Source organism: Liolophura sinensis, chromosome 1 (assembly GCF_032854445.1).
Source record: "Liolophura sinensis isolate JHLJ2023 chromosome 1, CUHK_Ljap_v2, whole genome shotgun sequence".
NCBI lineage: Eukaryota > Metazoa > Mollusca > Polyplacophora > Chitonida > Chitonidae > Liolophura > Liolophura sinensis.
This window is the reverse complement of record NC_088295.1, coordinates 89,590,353-89,614,275: the sequence shown is the minus strand read 5'-3', so window position 1 is coordinate 89,614,275 and position 23,923 is coordinate 89,590,353. Positions and strand designations below refer to the sequence as shown.

Here is a 23,923-nt window from a genome sequence, read left to right as displayed (position 1 = left end):
GCTAATGAAGGTGTTAATTAATTATAATTACAACCTGGAATATCAAGGGATCAGGCCTCTCTGATCGTGCCGCTCTTCCATCCATCAGCACAGGTAAATGCATCCAGTGATACTGTGGGGGACATGGCTAGAACGCAACAATTTTTGGACGATATAAACGGTATTTTTTCTTTAATTGAAAACCACATTTTATATTGCCGTTACCGAGAATGAATAACTTGACGTAAATAATATGACTTTTGCTATGCTACCTCGTCCGACTAATGAATAAGCTACAACCTATCCAAGAGTCACTTTACCATAAGGGAATACACAAAATGTAATACTCTTTTACTCATTAAAATGTACAACATGTACCATGACAAGCCCATTTAGAAACCAATTGCCCACAATGGTATGTCAAACGTTTTCCAATATAAGTTTCTCGTGTACATTCCGTATTGCTCCAGCCTCTATTCACAGAGTAATACGGCGTCTCAATGTAGTGACGTGAACATTTTTGGACAAAAAAAAATCAATGAATGTCATACACTGTGCAAAAAGCCACCCAATCACATATGGTCCCCAAGATCCCTGCATGTAAACAGTGGGAGTAAGGGAATTTACAAACGTCCTATTCTGGTCCGGGCTTATGGAACATTGAAGCTCCTTCACCAAACATTGTAGGACTCCATATCGATGCGAGAATTTTACTTTACGCGAGTGAAAGTTTTGTGCATGACTAATCCTGTACCCCTAACATTTCACTGTCACTTGTATACTCCCATGGCAAGCGTCATAAGATCGATACCGACACCATCCCATTTCCTCGTCAGAAAATGAAAGGTTATTACAAGGTGACCAGTTCGGACAAGAAGGTCGGGTTAATGCTTTATGATATGAAGTACAACTGAACGTGGGTTCCGAAATGTTATAATTTCTCTTTATTTTCTAACATTCACACGTGTTGTTATATTATAATTTTGTGTAGTGCTTTAGTCAATGTGATGGTTTAAAAATAATATATATGCAATATATATACCTCTAAATACTCAGTTTTGAATAAAAATTAGATGGCACTTCAATGCTGAAATTACATTCAAATTAACCAGTGGTGTGCAGGATCAAATAATAAAATGGGGTGCGTTATCAAAACAGCTCTTGGCTTTTCCTTGAAGGCAAATGCAGAATAAGAATAGTTTTTACAAAACCTTAAACTGTTCGTAAACTGGTTCTGTGATCAGATGGTAAAATGAAACATTGGTGTATCACAAATGACATTGCAATTTTGAGTCTTAAAATTTATGAGACGTTCCTTTAAAATACATTGTTTATCTTGACTAGGCCGCTCTAAATACTCTTCTTTAACATATTCAATTAAAGATGCTTTGACTGTAAATATTTCACAAACAAAATACGGAGGCACATACTAGCATAATAGTGGATACCAACATCCAATAATTAGAATATAAAATCTAGATATTTCGTTTCATTCGTTATCTAGATTTATTTAAAGCTAATGAAACGTATGTTTTGAATTATTATCATTTCCAGGTAATGGGCAAGAAATCTTCAGCCTCGGTATTACGCTGCCCAGGTCGGGTCATACACAAGCGGGAAAAACTGCCCTTCCATTTTGTTACCCTGAAGCAAATAAAAAATGCTATCAGTGTGTTTTCATATCTGTTCCCACAGTAATAATTACCGCAATCTCCTGATTCTGTCGTTAAATTTCGTGCAGCTTGGTCCACTTTTGGTGGACACCAAAATTCAGGCTACACTGCTAGACGGCTTTATTAGACTATATGCTGTTATGTTTGCAGAACGAAGTGTTCAGAAGACTGTGGTAAGAACTAAGGAACATTGCATACTTTAACTGGAAATGAAAACTACTAATCGTTCATGAGAGATTCACATCATACAACAGCAAACAGTGTAGCTGTCATGTTCTCACCAATTATATGCAGCTGAATATTTGGGTACATATATATGGATTTTATTTCTGCATGTTATGGGCGGAATTACACCAATTTGCTGTGGATTATGCAACATTATACTCGGATAGAATTATTAGTAATAATGTCACCCGTGATTCGAGACTGTGCACACGTGGAATTACGCGATGAGACTCACCTTTGCTATTTTGATACCCTTCAGAAGTTCGTCCTCAGTGTCGGAACAGACGCCGTCCGCGAAGTAGTTTAGAACTGTGGCCCTGCGAGGCCGATCCGACCTATTGTTACACGAACATGAGGAATGTAATATACTTGTTTTATATAAGCTACACCTGATCTGGTAACAAGGTTCTAGACACAATACAAACCTATAAATGGACCAGCCAAGTAATGTAGTATCTCTGTTACCGAATGATGTTTTACATTCTTGACCGAATCTATCTTCGATGTGGCTTATATTAGTCAAACTTTTTAATGCCACACATACATGTATATGTCTGAAAACAGGCAAGAATTACAGGTTGGTGAATTTGATGTCACAAAAAGCATATTTATTTATTTATTTCAACCGTGTAATACGACGGTGGACAGCAATATAGTGGGAGGAAACCGGCAGAGCCTGAGGGAAATCCACGATCCCATGCAGGTGCGCCTGGAAAGGAAGATAGCAAGAGCTGGACTTGAACTCACAAAGACCGCACTGGTGAGAGGCTCATGAGTCCAGCACATTAAACACTCGGCCACGGACGCCTCAATTGTATATTTCACTGGCAGAGTATAGCTGTGCGGCAGATTCCGAGAAGGATAGCCATTTCCCCCTCTAATAATTAATGACCTAGGAGCCAAAAAAATAAATCTGATTGACAGTACGTTTTTGTTACATCTTCGATGCCAATGCTAACCTAGTTAGGCTACAACGCAAACTACCTAAACTAAGTTGCTGTCATTGAAACTCCAGCTTTGAACGCCACAGAAGCCTGTGAGTTTATAGCATGATGCGTTAAAAGTTCAGGCACCTGTTTCCATAGGAACCATGAACGGCCAATGCATGATGGAAGCTGGCCTCGCCCTTACGTAGCTGACCACACACGGGTTTAAAAGCAGCCTCTTCTTCCTCCGTCAGGATTGTCTGACAACAACAATAACAAGTCACTGTAACGAATTATCGGCTAATTTTAGGAAACTGTTAACACTGACAGCCAGTGAGTTGAAGTAGCAAAATCCTTACAGTTTTGACGTGTATGAAGTATAACTTCAGGGTAACGAAGGAAATAAGCAATAATTGTCATTGAAACAAGCAACCCAGGAATTAATACATAAACCGGTACCTAAAAATCACTTCACTTCTTTTATTGTAGGTCCTGTGGGACGAGGATTAAGTTTGAATTTTCAGGTGGGCTTTATGTACAGTGTACCATAGTGATACGATGTTTGACGTCATTCCCCAGCTTCATGTTCAATCTATAATGAACGAAAATAGCCTAAACTTAACAAACTGAAAAACTTTAAACTAAGTTTAAGTAAAGCTTGTGACATCAGCAAATCACATGCACCAGTGCAAGTATGGTCCCTTTAACGCCTGTTAGACCCAAATACCCTATCTCCTTAAAAAAGTAAAGACGTAGATATATTTATAAGATCTTGAGTGACGGTCATTGTGATGATGTTCATTTCACATTTTTCATTTTCTGATATTGAAAAAGATCGATCTAAAGTCACAATTTCTTTAGGTTTCCAAGGAAATATACTCACATTTTTAACAGAATGCATGATATGTGTTCAGAGATGTGCTTAATGTATAAACTATACCTTGTTGAGTACAATATAACCTACATCACGAAAAATCACGGGACATCGGGTACTTAACGGGAGGTGAAAATGTAATGATGAAACGTGGCTAAGTATTAGGAATGATGATATTAGTGTCCATTAAATATATACAGCTCTTGTGCAAAATTTGTTGGAGATGATGAATCAGTTCCGTTTGGAGACGAAAAATCGCTGAACTTCGGATAAATACAAGGTTCAACGACAACGACGTGAAATTGTAAAAATGGACCTTGGCAGTATATCAGGAATATTAAGTGTCATTCATATTCCTGCAGCCCTTGTGGAACATTTGTCGCGGATGACGGATCAGCCCTCTGTGGTGATAGCCCGTAGAACCTGGGGGCAAGAAGCAACCTTTGCCAGCCAAATGGCAGAACTAATAAAGGTGAAATACAATTCCAAGACAACATCATCACACACACAAATCATTGCTCCTATGACAGGGATGGAAAGTTCAAACAACACTTACTGTCTGTAGATAGCCTTGATAAGACTGTGGCATGACAAGGTAATATTTACCACCCGGCATTAAGGTGCCATTAAGCTTAATTAGTGCCGCGGTTTTGGTTACCAGTAAATATGAACGAAATTTACAACCAGGCTAATTATTTCTCGGCAATAGCTTAATACTAGTAAACAACATTTCTCGAGACTTTGTGCATTAAGAGGCCAGTTTTAAATTCATGAAAAGTTTTTACCTTTCCACATAGTAGTATTTATAAAGCGCGCTCGAAGATACCTGTGCATAACTGACCAGAACGACACGGTAAGGTGTAGGCATTACATGTGACAAGAGTACAGTTGTGTTGACGTAAGACCACGCGCTATACAACGTTCTATCAAATCACAGTAGACATTGTGTCGATATTGCGATTGTGTTACGTTTGCTTTGTGTTACTTGCTCTTTGCTACTTGTACGGGAGATCAATGTCACGCTTTACACTACGTGCGATTTATACACTAGGTGCCCTATCTTATATGCGCGCTTAATGCGCTACCTGAGATTTTTGTTGAGTGCACTTTGCCCTTCGTGCTCGTTTTGAAAGAGTTGGCAAGAAACTTCGCATTGTGTGATCTGGGTGGGACAGACGTGGACAAGACAGAAATCCTGAAAACACAAATTACTTTGGAAGAGGTTGGTACATTTGGATGAGTATTCACCACAGGCTTGCAGAATTAAAACAACAGAATGTTTACCAAAATAATAGCCTGACTATCGAAACGCAAGAAGAGAAAACCTACATGTATTGACTCCATATCGGCAAAGTTAAAGTCTGTCACTGGCAATGGCTTACCATCCCTCGTCCACCTTTGACGAAAAACAAATCATAAAATACCAGATTTGCATGGTTGATTATTATCAAACTCTGCGATATAGGACCTAGAGAAAGCAATTGTTACAGCCTGTTCGATGAAAATCAATGTGTTACAGTTATGAATAAGATTCTTAAGGTCATCCACAAGAAAGCAATGATGGGAACAGTAAAGTTTCTTCAAAAATGTAATTTCGTATTAACTGAATATTATGACAGACGTGACACAAAAACAGAAAACTGGTTTTCTTTAAATATTTGTATTTAATTTCTATAACGGTTTTTACCTGTGGCGCATTAACTGTGATTCCAAATAGTACAGAAAGATCACAGATAGTATCTGTCCATACAGGTGAACTAAGGTCAACCACTGTACCAGACCTAAATCATAACACAGTCGTCTAGTGAGGCTGGACACCATAAGACACTTATTCTGGACAAACTACTCGCACTGGAAACTGCACTGCATAGCGTGCTCACCTGTGTCTACCAGGGCGGGTGTGCGCCCAATGTGAGGGAAAATCAACTTGCTTCATTTACCTGTGAGAGCCTGGGATGTAATGTAAAGCTCCATTTTCCACACTCTGGTTGTCCAGTGCTATATGAACCTAGGTAAAAATCATAAAATGACAATGGTGACAATTTCTCTTGTTTGCTTACTTATCAGGCGTCCATGCAATTTGTGTGCTAATATGTGAAATGTTGACAGTGTGTCCAAGGGAGGCTACTCTTTTGCTAACAGAAGAATGGCTTGATTGTGTCCCTTATTTTCATTTCCTTCCAATGCGCTTCTTTTCATGTGAAGCAGACAGAATTTGAAATCTTCATCACATTGTCACAATGTAGAAGAAAGTTTTTACGACAGTACCAGTTTGTCTAAAATGTTCACAACATTGTCTTTTAGAAACACAGTTGGAGAAAAACATTGGCAGCTCTTTACGTTCAGGACTCTACTGAGACCTTCAGTTACAAATTGTAACTTCTAACTAAAGCTCTCTACTATTGCATACATAGCGCATGCTTGCAAACTCAGAAAGTCTTACCGTCATATGCATCATGGGCTTAGTCCGTGTCCAGTAAGAGTAGTCCTGGTGCCTTGAAACAAAAGAGAGGGAGAAAAAGACACTATTTCTGGTTAATAATGAAGTCACCAGTTCTAAATTAATTGGCCGTGGGCTTAACAGGTTATGTGTCACTTCTACAACAAAGCAGGCTAGCCAGCTGCAAGGCTTTCGTGTAACGGTATATATAGTCACAAATATATCTGCTCGGACGGCCAACACTGTTTTCATCTATTAGACGAAAGTCAACAGCATTTCTCTTGCTACATGCATGTGCATAAACTATAACGCTTCCGTCGTGAGGACACACGAGGGGCGGGTTCAAACGTGGTGAAGTATTCGCTCTCACTGCTTGTACATGTATGACAATATACGTTGTCACCATACACTTTGCAACCGGCCATTTTTACATCCATCTTCAAATATTTCCTGATATATAGTAGGGTTTAAAATACACTGGTCTTTCATATTACGTTATCCTGTATTTGACCTCAAATTTCGGGCATGTCCAAATACTCATTTTGTCCGAATCTCAAGGTTTTTAATCTACTATTGGTGAAGCGGGGAGGGAGGGGTGGGGTGGGGGGGAGTGTGATGATGGGGTACATGTAAATATAGTACCTTGTATATGCACACACACTTTACCCCAAAACACGGCTGAGAAAAAAGAGCAAATCTTGAATCAGTATGGAGAGCAGAACTTCTCACACAATGTTTGGCTCGAAGGTTTGAAATCAAAAATACATATACAGACAAACACATCTTGGATAAGGATGACGAGCAGAATTGGCCTTGCAGATTAGAATGGTGGGCAAAAGTGGATGAATACTAGTATGCCGAGCAGGACGTCTGGGCGTATTATGTAATACTGGAATACTTTACTGCACAAGACCAACAGGTCCAACGGCATACAGACAACAGACAACAACGTCATACAGATCCATACATATTATATCTATAAAGTATGAGTAAATCTCGAACATTTCGTCTTGAATCAGGTGAGCAAAAGTGAACAAAGGGGCTCTAGCGATGGTGAGCTTAGTCCCGACTATTCATAGCACTTATGTATCGAGCACTACGTTAATTATCAGTTTTTAAGTCTCGTACCCAGTGATAGGAAGCAGTTTATAGACTGCAGTGTACGAGTGAACAAAGAGGCTCTAGCGATGGTGAGCTTAATCGCGACTATTCACAGCACTTATGTATCGAGCACTACATTAATTATCAGTTTCTAAGTCTCGTACCCAGTGATAGGAAGTAGTTTATAGACTGCAGTGTACGAGCTGGGATCTGAAGAGATCACAATCAGTACCTGAGATACCTGGTCGGAGATGGTAATGCATGAGGGCTCAAGCGTGGATTAGGTACTCCACTAGAGTACATACTGATAGTAGCTGATAGTACCGTGTGGAGAGGTCACATGGTACACTGTAGGTAAGCTGATGACCTATACGTGCGTGCGGGTGTGTGGGTGGAGGTGGGTGAGAAGTTTGGGCTGATGTCTCTAGTAATTACAGGTAAGTGTGTCCGTGATGGATAGTACAGATTAACCACTATCTGATACAACTAGCTGACAGCTCCTCCAATCCAACACTCAAAATATCAGGAGAAGAAAAAAAGAGAGAGAAAGAGAGAAAAAACTGCTTTGCATTGTAAGTCTGCTCATTAATTAAAGCTTTTTTCTCTCTGAAAAAGGGGAATGTATTTCTAGGACTCCCAAGTGTACAGCCCTTAAGAAGCTACCTTTACTGGTATTGTAACGATTAAGACTTTTTGTTGCATATCAGCAGGTGCTTGTTTGCTACTGAAGGAACCTTTACACGACCCCTTATTCTGAAAACAACGATCTTCGCAAGAATGTCCACAAACAAAAAAATGCAATAGTAACAAATAAAAAAAGACTATACAACTTTAACTTTCAATTTAATTGAACGCACGCACTAACTAGTCAAGGGACGGACTCTCTTGGCGGAGTGACGCGAAAGTGTCAGGTCCCACAGTCCATAGGTCTCAGCGGGATACAAGAGTTACTATGGACTGGGTGACCTTACCTGTAAACTTCACACGTACACACCTATACCCTGCAGGTGTAAACACATAAAATGGCATTTCGGTGTAGATCATATAAAGTATATCTTTTCAATCCTGGAATATCTGATAATTATATTATATCTAATATAATCTATTATATTATATCTAATATATATATATTTATTTATTTGATTGGTGTTTTACCACGTACTCAAGAATATTTCACAAATACGACGGCGGCCAGCATTATGGTGGGGGAAACCCACGACCATCCGCAGGGTGCTGAGAGACCTTCCCACGTACGGAGTATAAGATATAATAATGTCATTAGTACGTCCACCGTTTTAACTTATGGGCACATATTCTTAGTTGTTTCTCAGGTCTATCGGACAGTTAGTTGGTTTTGTTTTATATCGTTACTATTATCGATAACCCAGTTGATCCACTAATAATGCACAATTGGCAATTTAGCGTAATAAATAAGTGAAGTAAGTATATATGTACGTAGAGATTTATTTGGACAATCTAAATATTTCGACTTTAATTAAACCATAATGTCTCTTCATTATTACTTCACTGGTGTCGACGTGTTGAGATCGTCTACTTCCATTTTTTCTCAGTTAGTATGCTTATTTACTGTTATCTACGTTACGTAATATGTAAACCAGTTGTGTCACCACACAGGAGGTTAGCCGGTTTGCCTGCGTGCGTGGATAGATCATGGAGCATAGAAAATTAGCAAGGGATTTTATCTTGGAGCCAGTGTCACCAAATCCCTAAAGAATACCTATCAGTTAGGAGATGAAAATTCACATTACCAACTAACTGGATTTTATTTGACATTCCACGCCCAATAAAACATCTGTCCTTACAAACACTTACTAACATTATCCATTAAATCAGCATATATTCAACACATCTTGCTATACTTGCGATACGACACGACACGAACTGCACAGACACCGCAGAATGAAGGACACATCCTTATCTGTACGTATAGCTGACCGACTATCCATGTTACAATCTCATTTATTTATTTGATTCGTGTTTTATGACGTAATATTTCTTTTATACTATGTCCTTCTCGGTGCCTGTCTGATGGAATACTAGTCTTACGTAACGTGTTGTTGTTGTTGTCCATGCTGGCCCGTTAGTAGACATCTAAGTCCTGTATTAAGATTTTCAGGAAACTGTGATCGTGGATATCTAGATAAACTTTGATAAGGGCGCGGATACTCTTTGTGCCAATACCATTGCTGACAGTTGATGAATTTACTGATCGGGCACGAGGATGAATTTGTTAGGTCTGAAAACAAAGATTGGGAGTCGTCTTCATTTAATAAATCAAGCAGATTTACGTGTGCTTTCAGATGTTTATCACAAAATTGTTGTCAGGTACATGTCGTTCATTCGACCATCTTCATAAATGTATTGCGATATTTATCACCAGATTGCGTTCTTGGTCATGTCCGTCATTCTAATTATCACCTTATTTTGGGAAAACAGAATTACGACTTCAGTACAAACTGTAGGTGATATTACCGCGACTTCCTATGATGATGATTGGGTCACGCAAAGATCCAACCTGGAAACTACCCACCACTACAAGAAGCCACAGGACACCGTTTTGAAACACAGATGTGGTGGTATTTACATCATAGTACAGATTAAAGCAGTATATATAGGTTTACATAGCTACAAAGACCTGGCAAGGTTTTGTACATCACATTTTACTGGAACAGTGTACTTTTAAAGTCCTTACAAAGACTAATCTATATGCAGAAAATATAATGCAGATATAAGGCACCTTATTCACAGCACAACACTAACCACGCATCTGCATTCCCAATACTTTTATTGTTTGTCACAGGTAAGGAATAGCGTTTCAAGTGTAATGACAGGCGTTTAAATGACTACAATGAGCATTTTTACATAACCGATTTGAAACACTGAATAGTGAGCAATCAAATAACAACCAGGGAATACCTGGGGCATACAAAAAATAAAGTGCCATTGTTTACGACCTGCTTTTCCCTGGGGATCACTCAATCTTCCTCCGCAGGTAAGGTCAGAGAGTTCACTGTCAGCTTGTTCGCCTATGGTTTTGAGCTTAAGGCAACTGCGTCTCCCTCTACACTAGGTATACAGGATTCATGGGGAAACTCACAGGAAAAACAGCATGCATACCTGGCTTGTAGCCATACAAAGGCAGTCGTGAAGCAAAACCATGTCGCTATTTAACTGCAATCAATCATCTTGTCAAAATATGTCTGTCACCTGAGCACACAATTATCTGCACTTAGCTTGCCATCTTGTTTAACTTGACAAACTTCTGTTTCTTCCATGTGTACATATATATTAGCCTTGTTTAACATGTCATTACATATTTAAATGGATGAATAAATGGATTAAGGAAGATAATACTTATTACTCCTGTACTTAACACGCAAGAGGTATTCCTTGGGAAAAACTGACCTTTTAAGGACAGGAAAAAAAAATCAGCGTATAAAGAAGAAAGCGTGAGATGGGTATTAACCGCCCACAGATTTAATATATAAGGCAAGATTGTGTGTGTTGGGGGGGGGGGGGGGGGGGGGCTTGATATAGTTTTGTTTCATGTCGCAATAAATGTATAGTAGCTCATAAAACAAAGATATGGGTTTCCACCACATCCAGCGAGGTACCTGATAAAATTGCAATCATGCAGCACAGTTAAGAATTTGTTATCTGGCGCGAAGCGACTTTCTTTAAACAGCTTTGATAAACACTTTGCCTAAAGGTCATCTTCAATTGTCCTTCCTGATCGTCTTTATTCTTATTTCAGCGTGAATCTCGACTTACCAAGCGACGACCCCTCCGTGGTGCGATGGTTTGGCAAACAGCTGATCGTGCCAGAAGCGTACAGGGACTTCCTTACCCCCAGGGTTCAGTAGTTGGGAGACGGGCACCTGTAAGAACAGAAAAAGGGTGCCTAAGTGACCGACTGACTGGCGGTGAAGGTGTTTGAGTATAACATGTTTTTTTTTCTTTTCGATTTTCGATTAGCCTCTGGTCTATTTACAGCGGCAGATTATTGTTCATTAATTCCCGTGATGTATATTTTGGACTATATTGAAATGGACCCTATTTCTCACGGGACTGGTGGGGAGGAACATGTGCTACTCTTAAATTATCGGTATAGATTAACCATACTGAATCTAGGATTCAGAATGTACCAGTCTGGAATGCCAGTCGTCAGTCATAGATAAGTTTCCGGGTCAGATCAGAGGCTTGCTAGGCTTGTGTTGTTCTGGTGGCTACCTTGGAAAGATTTTCGACATTTTTTTGGTGGTTGGAACTTTCAAGCCTAATCAACGATAAAGGAAGAAATAACAGAAAGTCCAACATTTGATAACCTCTACTTCCGTCCAGATCGAATGCAAGATTTAGCAATTCGGATTTGGAACTATAGAGTCGATTTGAGCCCACAATTAATCGGAACTCTCATCGTTGAAAAACGACATAGCCTTCTGAAATGCTAGTATCGTTGCATCAGAAGAAGCCAGAAAGGTCGCGCATTTTTCAGGATGCTACTGAAAAAGTGGCAAATACACCCGAAGAGCGGTTCATAAGACAGTATCTGCAACAATTTCGGGATCCAATTACATGCTGTGAAAATGTTTTATTACGACATACCGTATGGAATCTTGCTTGAGCTGTATGTTTTATGTGTAGTAATGTATGTATGTACATAATATGTACGACAAAATATGAAACTTATGTTTTCATTGTAAGTATATGCATGTCTGTAGACTACAGTCACTCCTGGTAAAGAGATCTGACTTCTTGTCGGAGTATCATTCATTTCTAGCATTTCTAGCATATATATATATATATATATATATATATATATATATATATATATATATATATATATAGGGATAATTAATTTTGCCTCCAGCACATTTTTTCCATTTTAATGAATCTCAGTCTGAAATAAACGGTTAATTTGTAAGATTATTAAACTAAGGGTATCTAATTTGCATTTTCTTGTTACTTGTTATGTCTGTTGCCATGGACACAGTTTGAATAAGTTTTAATTCAAGAAGATAGCATCAACGTAGTCTTCCTGCAAAATTAGATGTGAATCTAATTAGCTGGGTATGTTTTAATGAGCGTGTCAACAACCCAAGATTGAAATTCGTCAAATGACAGTTGTTAACATTGTTCACTGGTGTGAAAAACATACAGATGTGGTTTTAGTGCTTTTCAGGACGAGACGCTGTAGATAAGTAAAGTGACATCGTTGTATATGCTTCAGTGAAAATACCAGCGAAACACCCCTGTTTACAACACTCACCATATATCGGTGGAATGCTTGTCTATATTCATATATTGCGAAATCTATATACATCCTTGTCTAGATTGGTGTAAAGGCTAAATCTACACTCTTGTCTTCATCTGTGTAAAGACGAAATCTATAGACACTCCTGCCTACATGGATTTAAGGACCAAATCTATACACATCCTTTACTACACCGGTGTAAAGACAAAATCTACTTCCTTGTCTACATCCGCTTAAAGGCCAAAATAGAACGCTTGTTTACCTCACTGGACAGACATATGAGACACTTTCGTCAACACCGGGGTATAAAGGTCAAAGCGACACCCTAGCATATGACACTTTAAATCTTAGCTCTGAGATCGGTTGGCCATGTTCTCAGATCACGTTCCACATTAACCGTTCTGAATCGTTGAATTCATTAACCTGGAACTCGGTTCAGTCCCCTGTGCTGTTCTCAAAGTGTCAAAGCTGTAGATGACGAAAACAGGTGTCCCACGATTTTTCTGAAATCATCACAATATGCAGGAATAATACAGACCGTAGCATTGCAAATTAAAACAAATGTAACCGACGCATCCACTCAGATAGCACCAGAATTCGCAAACTGCCAATTTGAATCACGTGACTTCGTTGCTAGGGTGTACTCAGCTGCTCTTCCCAAACGACCATCTTCATTTTTCACGATAGTTTATTTATGCTTTTTATTTTCATTATTAGAGCAAAATTAAAGTTAAAACGCCAACACAAGTTGTCATTCATCAGCTTAATAATGTACATATTTTTACTTGAAATCCAAACCTTCCACGAGTTTATCTTTTACCGCCGACACCGTGGTCTTTATTATTCACGAATAACTAGGTGGTATGAAGACAGAATTACAGCAGGATTAAAGAAAACGTGTTTTAGTAGGGTACAGCTTTGACTATTGCGGACAACACAATCGAAAAGATCGAGGTTAGCTGTGAAGAATGAAACACACCTCAAATCTATGTAAATCTATGAGTTGAAGCAGAAATTCCTATGCCAACCGTCAACCAAGATGGAACTTCCAGGTCAATAATCGCAAGGGCAAATGACGTAAGGTGCGTTTTAGGGAAATAAATGAAATCAGTATTCAAATCGTTTACCACGCTAGTATAAGAGTTGTCCACAATAAAATATGTATGTGGAATGCCCTTTGATAGTAACTGTTCATATATCCAAGGTGACGATCTAATGCAACACGATGAATATAAATCCCCTAGCTCCGGGTTAAGCGAAATTAGACACAATCATGAAGCAGATCACCAGAGATTCTGAAAGCTATGTCCATATTTACTTACAAGAGAATTATACTCATTGTAAAAAGTAAGAAACTTGGGCTGAAGGTGTTTTGATGGTATAACCTTGACACACTATTTTTTGCACTGATAACTTGTAACGTTGATTGAATTCCTCACAGAACACACCGGATCTAACAAATGCTAAAGGCTATGTGCACACCATATGCAGAACACTTCGCTATATTGCTGTCTTCGGTAAGGGCCAAGACCTACTTGCACGTCACTACCATTGCGACGTAATGTCTATAGTGCTGGTTGCCATGACAGTTACTTGCTCTAAACATTCAGAGGGCTTCGTGCAAGAGGGCCCAAATCGGCTTTCCTCGCTACATCTACGTACATACCACATGTACATTACCCCAAAAGCAAAAGCCTCTAATTAAATACCAATATATATAGATACCAGTGAAACTCCCCACAACTCTCTGTATTTTCGAAAAGACCCAAGGCGTACCCCCCCCCCCCCCCCCCACCACCAACTATACTGCGTATAAGGGTTTAAGTGGCTACATTATTTACCACATAGCAAATATAAGCGTCATGTCCAACATTCGTATTCCATTCGTAGTCCGCAAAGGGCGTTCCAAGTCGACAATCACAAGATCCATTTCCAAAACAACTTTTAACACTAGCTCCCAAAGACAAAGGTATGTAAGAAATTATACACATAGGAAATAAAGCCGGTAACACACAAGAGAGAAGCGGTCATCAGTTTTCAATAATGCCGGGCAGACAGTGGATATTCCAGGCATGAATTCCATATCAAAGTTCAAATTCGTAGTCCATGAATGAGTTCCAGGTCAAACAACAATTAAACAAGGTATCTCAGTCGCGCTTTGATTGCAACTGTTCTTAAAGGCATCATGCAGATGTAATGACCATGGCTGCCTTTACAGCCTCTAGCCCCAAGTTAAGCGGTATTAGATACAGTTCGAAAATGACAAGCGTTACAGACCTTAACCGAACAGATTGTGATTCAAAAGTAACGGACGATTACGTTTTTCCCGTTAATATGTAAGGATCTCATACTACAACAGGCGCCATCTATGATGTTACACAGGACATGCTGGTCTGTATAAAAGCTGTCTGCAAGATAGACGGTTACACTCGGCAACCAGCGCCATCTATGTTGTTAAATACCATGTACGGGATAGATATGTACATAAGGACAATATCGCCGTCTATGTGGTTGATCACAATGAGGATCGCCAGAGATTCTGAATGCTCTGCCCATACCTGCCAACGAGAGTGTTATACGCATTGTAAAATTTGAGAAACTTAGAGTGAAGGTGTTTGATGGAGTATCCTTGACAAACTAGTTTTTGAACTAACAACTTGTTACGCAGATTAAAGTCATCACAATTTACGCATGGTCTGACAAATGCTACAAGGCGAGATATGTAATTAAGAATAATTTACAATATCAAAATTGAAATTGTCCCTTTTGTTGTAAAGGCGTCGTGAAAGGAGACCTTGTTCGTCTTTGTACAGATATAGATCCAAATAAGATGTACCATCAGGACTATCTGTTGTCTCCTTTAAATCCAATGAAGGCGGATAGATTTCCTTCACCGCTTCAGCAATATCGGGGTTATTCAATGCCAGTAGGGTCATCAGTATATCGTTTGGTAAATGAAAAGGATCGAACTTTAAAGACATTACTTTTTAAGTAATTCTGCATATAGTCGTTTTCATATGAAAACAGGTATAGGTCCTGCCAAAAGAGGCGCACAACTAATTACCCATTGGAATACCTATGCAGTGTTGGTAAATGGTATCCCCGAATTTCACATAGATGTTATTAATGAGAAATTCAAGTAATTCAATAAATAATGTAACATCCCATGAGTGGTAAAATTTCATAAATAGCAGAACTAAAGAAAGTCTTATTGCTTCTGACGTTAATGTATTCGGTGGCCTGTTTAGTAAATACCGAGACAATTAACGACGATATTCTTTCAATAAGATCTGTGTGAGGAATTGTAGTATAGAGAGTAGAGAAATCCCATGTGGATACGTCTTTGTACGGTATATGCATATGAGCATCAAGTTCTTCTGTAAGACGTTTGGAGTTGTTACGAATCCACATGCAGTTGACACCTTAATTTTTTGTTACAACAATACTTATTCAAAATGACTTTACTTCTTGTAACGCTCTCGTAAGTAGAGTTCATAAGAGTTTGGTGGTACTATTTCTTGAACCGGCAATAAATCGAGCCTTGAATGGGGATTTATGCATTTTAGGAATCCAGTAAAGTTGTGGTATTTTTATATGACAGGTAGGTATATTTAGGCGCCTTTCTTTAAGAAAGGTTTTGTGTTTATTAAATAGTTCCTCCAGGGTACATGTGGTAGCAGAATACGTGGATGTTGTTGTAGATGTACAAAGCTCTTGAATTTGATATTAATAACTCTTGCAAATAAAGATGACATTATTAGGAGCCTTGTCTGCTACAGTGATGACAAATTTACTATGAAGGTCAGCCAGTGTTTCTCTCACAGTGGGACCATTCAGGACCTGTTTAACTTTAGGTAGAGCATCAATGTCTTTACGGTGTATAACTTAACTAACCTTCTTTTTGACAATCTCAAGCCAATCGTTAAGTACCGAAAATAAAACTTTCTCCCGTTTTGACCATTTTTTAACATATTCCTCAAACGCCGAGATGATATTTTTTATGTTAGATCTAATGTTGACATTTCTCTTTTCTCTATACTTAGGACCTCTCACAAAGAGATGTCTATTTTGATGTACAAACGAATCTTACAACTTTTAATCTATGGTTCGTATCAGCTGAGAAAACACCATACTTTCATTTTATTCTTCAGCTGACAAAACACCATAGTCTAATTTAACTACACCAATATATCTATTCAACCCAAACATATAAAACACTATAATATGCTTTCAACATAGAGTAGACGCAACATCACTATCTCGATTCATTCAACACCTTACAATACACATACATAATGCCAATATAATTTTCGTGTGGATCAGCGCAAGTTACTAGGTGGTGGACGAGTTGGATGAGTGAAGTGTACCAAATATGCTATGCAGATATTGTCATGATGATGATGATCGGAATGTCTTTCTGTTGCAAAATCTCATAGTGACTCATTCACATCAAATTGTAGAGTTTTGATAAAACCCTAAAAGCGGTTTATGTGTGGCATACCAATGGACAACAGCCAAGCATAGGCCTAATTACACAGTAGCCATGTCAGAAAGCAAGAACGTAGCACCACTTAATGAGGGTTTTTTTTACCACCAATCAAAAGCCTGATTATAGCCCAGGGGAGATTAACCCACCCGAGATGTATTGACTTTGATGTGACTGGCTCCAGTTTTGTTGACCAAAAGACAGGCAAGATCATGAAAGCCAGTAGTTCCTGTTTAGACGTTACATGTTTTTGGTAAAATGACGCTGAAATCTGATCCAGTTCAGTGTACCAAGTCGGTATCAGTTCTACACCACCGTGCACCCATAGGGCTAACGGCATTCTCCAAGACATGTGATGGAGCACGAGGAAGCTTGGAATTTATTGTCTTTATCTGTCATCTCAATGGCGAATTTTGTTTTATGTAATATTAATACACTGAGAATTGTAGCATGTTGAGCAAAATTCTTTTCCTGATAACTTTGATATAATTTGCTCAAAGTCGTAAAGACAATCTCGATCATAGAAAAGGTCAGAACCGGGATATGCACCGTGTTTAATTATGCAAACCTCTTTGTATTCATTCATTTTGTAATGCTCCATGAGGTTTTGCCCTTGTATGCTTTCATCAACGCTCCATTAATATGTGGTGCTGATAACGCACACATTGTGATGTTTACATTTCATGAACTGTGTTTTAAGAGTTGTTCAGAGATGTATAAAAAAAATAAGCAAGTTAATCGATATTTCTGTCAAATGGTTTTAGGAAACTCTGTGATCTGCCAGCGTACAATAATTTGATTACCATCACAATCTGCCAAAAGAAAAGAAATACACTTTGGATTCTAAAAAATACTGTCTATATCCAACGATGAAGTATTAGATTACCAAGAATCGATCAATACAAGTGGAGATATAATAAGATCTAAAGGCTGCAAGAGACAACTACTTATTGCTGATTCAAGATGACAGCGGAAGATCTCTACAAAACTCAATCCTTCGTCATTATTATCATTCGTTTATCTTACATCCCGAGAATCCCGCTCAAGATCATGTTTGGTTTAGACAGCAACGTCAACGAGTGGTAGAACACGGTACAATACGGATCATGCGAACATTGACCTCGGGGCCTTTGACCAGATCTGTCATGCACAAATTGCTGGAATTCTCAGATATGTATCTTCTCCAAGGAATTTCACACATTATAGTTTGGCTTTACAAACCCCTATTTCGCTGCATTGTTGCAATACAACAACATATTTTTTAAAACAAATAATCATTTGCAAATAAAACAAATTCATTGCTCCACTTTTCATGTGGCGAGTTTTATTTTTAAATTAGAGACGGGGTTGGAAAATGGCCTGTTGATGAAATTATTTGATATTGGTGTACTCACCACAACTTTTGGGAGGAAGACAAGATCATGAAAGAGCTTTGTGAGTCGCCATTGGCCCAGTCCATGCATAAGGACCTTATCAGGGTCCCCACCCTGGTTGCTGTGGTACTCGTACATCATCTCCAGGCCGGGATGCCGCTTGGTGGGGTCCTGTGGTTTCAAGGGCAGAGCTATTTTTCATTGGGCACAATGATCGACATGCATCTTCTTTTAATATAAAAGGTTAAGATTATATTTTGACCGCTTTGGGGCAATAACATGTTACACAACCATCGAGTTTAAAGACCTTAGCTGTGAGAACAGCTTGTTACACGAAAACAAGTTGCGTGGTTCACATATGAAGTTTGTGGAAGGGTACTTTTGGGGCTGGTTGAGTAAATAGTTCCCTTGTTACGTTTGTAGAATGAATGAATGAATGATTGTCGTTTAACGCAGTACAGCAGCTATATAGTAATGGGTACGTTTGAAGAGAGCTCCACAGACTGGCGGTAGGTTTTCTGGTTTGCAGATTACAGCTTAGTTGTGGAAAATGGACATTGGTTAGTTGACGAAATAGACAGATCAAAACACTGGTAATGTTTCAACCCGGCATTGACTGCTTGTTTGATTAAATAAATAGTTTGTTTTGGTGGGTAAAACCTATTGTAGGTGTATGTTGGCAGAAGGTTAATTCTTATATTTAATTTGGCTAATTGGTGAGATACACCGACTAGGTTATGGAAACCTTGACAACGCTGGATGAATAGCATCAGTGACGAGTTTAGTGAGTGGAAAATTTGTTTGGTAGTTGAACATAAAATTTCAAACCCATTACCAGGTCTCTTTGTGAAGTCTTTTACTACCACAGATTTATCTTAAGGTTATAGTACAAAGTATGCCAAACTTGTGCAAGTGACTTTTATAAGAAAAAGACTCACTTACCTATTAACCCGATGATGCCTGCTTCTTTCTTGCATTCAAGCAACTAGCATTATTATATAAACCCTGCATGTGTGTGCATATATAAACAAAATACCCATTTTACCAAATTGACATTGGACTTACAATATATATATATATATATATATATATATATATATATATAATATATATATATATATATATGTCAAATGTCCAATGTCAATTTTTACCAAATTGGCATGTGTATACGGTGTTTTCCATATAAAATTCGCTGTGATGATTTAGGTTTGATTGATATAAGTGCCCTAACCCAATCTATCCATAACAGCAACAGGCAATGTGCTGTTTTGTTAAGGGCCAAGACATTTTGGGTATGAAAGTAAATCAGACAGATACTGATATGAAAACGTTGGAATAAGGAGGAATATTCCTGAGGATTTATGAGTTGTTGTAAATGAGGATGGCGAGGAACAGTTCAATCACCAGGAAATATGTATAATCTTCCAGGATCCTATCACACTCCTCCTCCGTCAACACCGGCACGTTTAGCAGAAACCCATCTCGGGTGAACTGATCAATCTGGGAATCGCTCAGACGAAATCTCGCCCAGTCTTTCTTTTCCTGTGAACTCAAACGAAAGAGAAAAATAAACGGCAGATCATGAAACTGCTGTGCGTGGTTAAAAAAAGGACCCATAGCCATTCCATCAAATCTTATTGCCCCCTCATGCGAAATATACACGCTTTTCTCTCACATAAACACGTAAGATGTATTTTACGATGGATTTTTGGTTATTGAAGTCATATATCCTCACCAGTAGAACACATCTGTTCATTTTATCATCTATATGGCTAACATCGCAAATATATCTGCCTGCGCATCAACATTATAATGTTGTTTTTTAGGGAATTGCGTTGTAGATGCTGAGAACAAAATATATTGCATCGATACGATCTGTAGATAGGCCTATACATGCATTCATCTTGAATCGCACATCATTCTAGCACAACGCTTTCACACAAGTATAAGGGACTGGCTATAATTCATTTTAGGGCACATGGAAATAATCCAGTCGTCTTTCAGTGATAACTTCCATTTTACTTTAATCTTGGTTAACATTACATTTAGTTGTTAAATGAATAACGAAGCCAAATATCGAGCTCTGTGGTCAGTTGATGCTGGGCTGTACATCTATAACCAATCCCACGCATGATAAATATTGGTTAATTACATTAACCCTATACATTGTAAACACCCAGGATGATATGCGATACAAGATTGTACCCATATATTGTTAATATAAATTTTAACGGGGTAACATTTGTTTTCTAGAGACCAGGTCTTTTCACATCGCGGTAAATGCTGATAACGGTAGGTAAGTGTGACTGAAAGGGTTGTGGGTAACGCAGATGTACAGGCATATAGCAGGCTTGCAGATCGATACTGATCAATATGGTGCGCAACGCAGTGCTTATTTGGGCCACTGATTAATAGTCTGCTTAAAGTATATCACTATAACGGACAAAACTTTAATCTACATACCGTATGCTGAACAACCTAATGGCTAGATATGACTGAGAACGAAAACAAAGGCACAGTAATGAAAAAAAGTATAAGGCCCGAACTTTGTATACACACTAATCAGTACAAGATATACTGCAACAGTAACATGTAAAAGGTGATGTGTCGGCATGTACCTCTACTGGTGAAAACAGTTCGCCCGTGGGTTTGTGGAGTGTGCTCCAGTCGGGTACGCCAGGTAAGTACTCCCGGGGGACGTCCATTACCTCGGTAGCCATCTTAAACGTCTGAAGACACAGTTCGCTCACTGGGAAAACATCAAGTGGTCTGTCCGAACCTGTGACCACGTCTGACAGCCGCGGTCTATATTGTATCGTATATGCTCTAGATTGTGTAATGTGTGATAAAAACGTATAGATATGAGCTGCGGGGAGGTTAGTATAGGACTAGACCGAATGCATGGAGTATGGCAGTCCCCAACAGGCTGTCTACACTATCAGGGAAATCACAAAGTAGAGCAAACGCTGACAGTAAACGAAAACACGGTCAAACTACAGATGACACATATATACAGCTCTATACCCAGTCTACATGACATGCCTTTAAAGTTGTTTGATTATATAAACCACTTGTACAGATGATCAAGTGGGAGATGAATGATAATGGGGTTTGACATGCAGTATCAAGAAGTTTAAAAGACATCGCCAACTGTCGTGTTTTACAGGTTATAGAAAGCTAACATAAACTTTCAGGTAAATATGGCGTGTTTAAACAGGAATATTACTTGCAGAGGTACATAGCACGGCGATACCCGTACAGCAATTAAAAGCTCAAAGCAAGGAAAATCTTCGCCTTCTGTAGAGTTATGAATAAATATCAGGATATGGGTGCCTTGAAATCAAGACAGTCGTACACATTTCATTTGATGGTATATGTTTGCTACAGAAATTATGAATCAGAAAGATTGCCTTAATTATCAGTTTTACTAATTTATGGTCACCCTAAACCCCGACGTTGAATACAGTCAGAGTTAGCGTTCCTCACATGGATCTCTGATAGTGCGGGGTTGTGGACTGCGTGGTATATCTGCACTAATGCTCTAAACTCTACCCCGACATCCTACGTCTGATCGTATTGACAATACACACGCTAATATACGTGTAACTTGAAGTAATGTTACGGTATTGGAAACAGCAACAGAAAACAGACTCAGTGACTCAATATTACAATGTAAACAATGCTTTATATATAAAATGAGACGTACAGTTTTACAGACAGTTCAACAACAACAACATAAAAAAACATACACATCAGTATTACCGGTCCTTAAAAGTTTCCAGTTCACCTTTGCATCCCAAGGAACGTATTCCAGGAGATCCAACGTAAAGACCATGGGATAAACACATAATTCACACAAGTCACAAATTGTCCTAGTCAGGTACTTCGCTAGGATAGCGAACGCGAACACAGTACACAGGTTACACAGAACTGGAACAGTCAAGCCTTTGAATGACGTCACACCCGCAGAGCACAACACAGGGTAAATACAGGCATGGAGGTATAATCCACTTTAGAACAGTCACAGCTCCCGCAGAAACTCACAAACGAGCCGTTCAGAGACGTAGAGTAATGTCACCTTGTGGCAGAACGAACGTCCTTTGCAAAACTGAAAACTTCAGTTTAGAGTCCTTGACGACCTTGTCGGTCAGGTGAGGTCAGCCTGTTAAACAAATTACACAGTCAACACTGTATAATCATAATAAAGATCCGAACACCAATAAACGTGACTTCCGCAGAAATTCACATAAACCAGACATCAGTACTGCTGTGGTACACAAACGGTGCCGGCATAAAAATCTGTCCTCCCAAATGAAACTGGCATCACCAGCTCATATCAAAATAATGGACTCGATACGAGAGCGTCGCACACTCTCCTGGCTCCCAGTGGATGTAGCAAAAATACCTCCACTCTGCACAGAAAACACGGCTTATATACGCTCCAGGTGGATTCAACTATTTTTAAACACAGAATTAACAGCCAATGAACAGCCAGTTAAATAAACAGAGCATTGAACAAGGTGCTTTCCATCAGGTCCGCGCTGTACATATATAACAGGGCCTATTATGCTTTCACAAAGGTCCGCAGACTAACAGTACATGAAAACGTTAAATAGTCATACATAACAGTAACCATGACATTAAGACAAGTAGACTGTTTATTAAGTATCACAGAAGACCAGCGGAGTATAAAACCCATGTAACACCCAACTGACACAGACGATCTTCTTTTCTTAAATCAATAGAAAACTCTCACACGATGTTGACTCGGAAAAAATCAGAATTACCAACGCTTTTGTTGATGGTATGCCTATTTGTTTAAGCGGGTGGCAGTATACCGGACCTCGTTGGCTAACGGAGCACACGAGATCACAGGTTGACAATATGGCGAGTCAGTGAGAGTTCCATCTTGTATCTATACGAAGCTTATTAATTTCTGAACACAAAATATTGCAAACTATTGTAACTAGTTGCTATAACGACTATCGGCAGTGGACATTTATTTTCAGTGAAACTTATCTAAGCACATTCTTTCTTTTAACAGAAATTTTCAGCAGGTGTAAACAGAGAAATTGTGTCAATAACAAGGCTGCATCTGCTCTCCGTTCTCCATACCATGGAACATCCAGAGAGCTCTTGAAAGCAGCTCCTCTTTCTTCCAGGAAACGTGAAAATTATTTTTGCATGCCATTGGAGCAATACTTCTCTCTCCTTCCAGCAGACTGGAGCAGGGGCCTTCTCCATCCTTTCAAGAGAAAGAAGTAGATCTCTTCTTCATCCTTTCAAGAGACAGGCACAGAACTCTTCTCCTCCACTTCAGAAGACAATAGATGGTTTGCAATGGCAGCCGCCTTTAATGAAAGTTTGTGTATATTGCCCTTATTAGCCAAGGGCCTCTGCCCAGCTTATGATACTTCTAACAACAGACACCGAGTAGGCAATACACAAACTTCCATCAAAGATGGCTGCCATTGCAAACCATCCAATGCAGAACTTTTCTCTCTCCTCCCAAAAGACAGCAGCAGATCTTTTCTCTCTCCTTACTTCCTGCAGACTGGAACAAAACCCTTC

At 39.0% G+C, this 23,923-nt stretch overlaps 1 protein-coding gene across 1 annotated transcript; it reads right to left on the bottom strand.

Moving 5' to 3' along the window:
- Positions 1-22,128, bottom strand: LOC135462044 (phytanoyl-CoA dioxygenase domain-containing protein 1 homolog). Its single transcript, XM_064739382.1, has 10 exons — positions 20,971-22,128; positions 19,757-19,894; positions 18,374-18,523; positions 11,011-11,117; positions 6,121-6,172; positions 5,618-5,685; positions 5,007-5,073; positions 2,951-3,063; positions 2,113-2,212; positions 1-1,623 (listed from the first exon to the last, which is right to left on the bottom strand). Exons 1-10 carry the CDS (start codon positions 21,070-21,072, stop codon positions 1,564-1,566), a joined length of 957 nt encoding a protein of 318 aa, XP_064595452.1. The 5' UTR covers positions 21,073-22,128; the 3' UTR covers positions 1-1,563.
- Between the last annotated feature and the right edge of the window lie 1,795 nt (positions 22,129-23,923).

Excerpts from the sequence above, each read along its gene's own strand:
- LOC135462044 (XM_064739382.1), bottom strand. The coding sequence starts at position 21,072 with ATGGCTACCGAGGTAATGGACGTCCCCCGGGAGTACTTACCTGGCGTA. Across the intron at positions 19,895-20,970 it reads AACTGTTTTCACCAGTAGAG|GAAAAGAAAGACTGGGCGAG; the intron begins GTACATGCCGAC and ends TTGAGTTCACAG. Across the intron at positions 6,173-11,010 it reads CACGGAGGGGTCGTCGCTTG|GCACCAGGACTACTCTTACT; the intron begins GTAAGTCGAGAT and ends TTTTGTTTCAAG.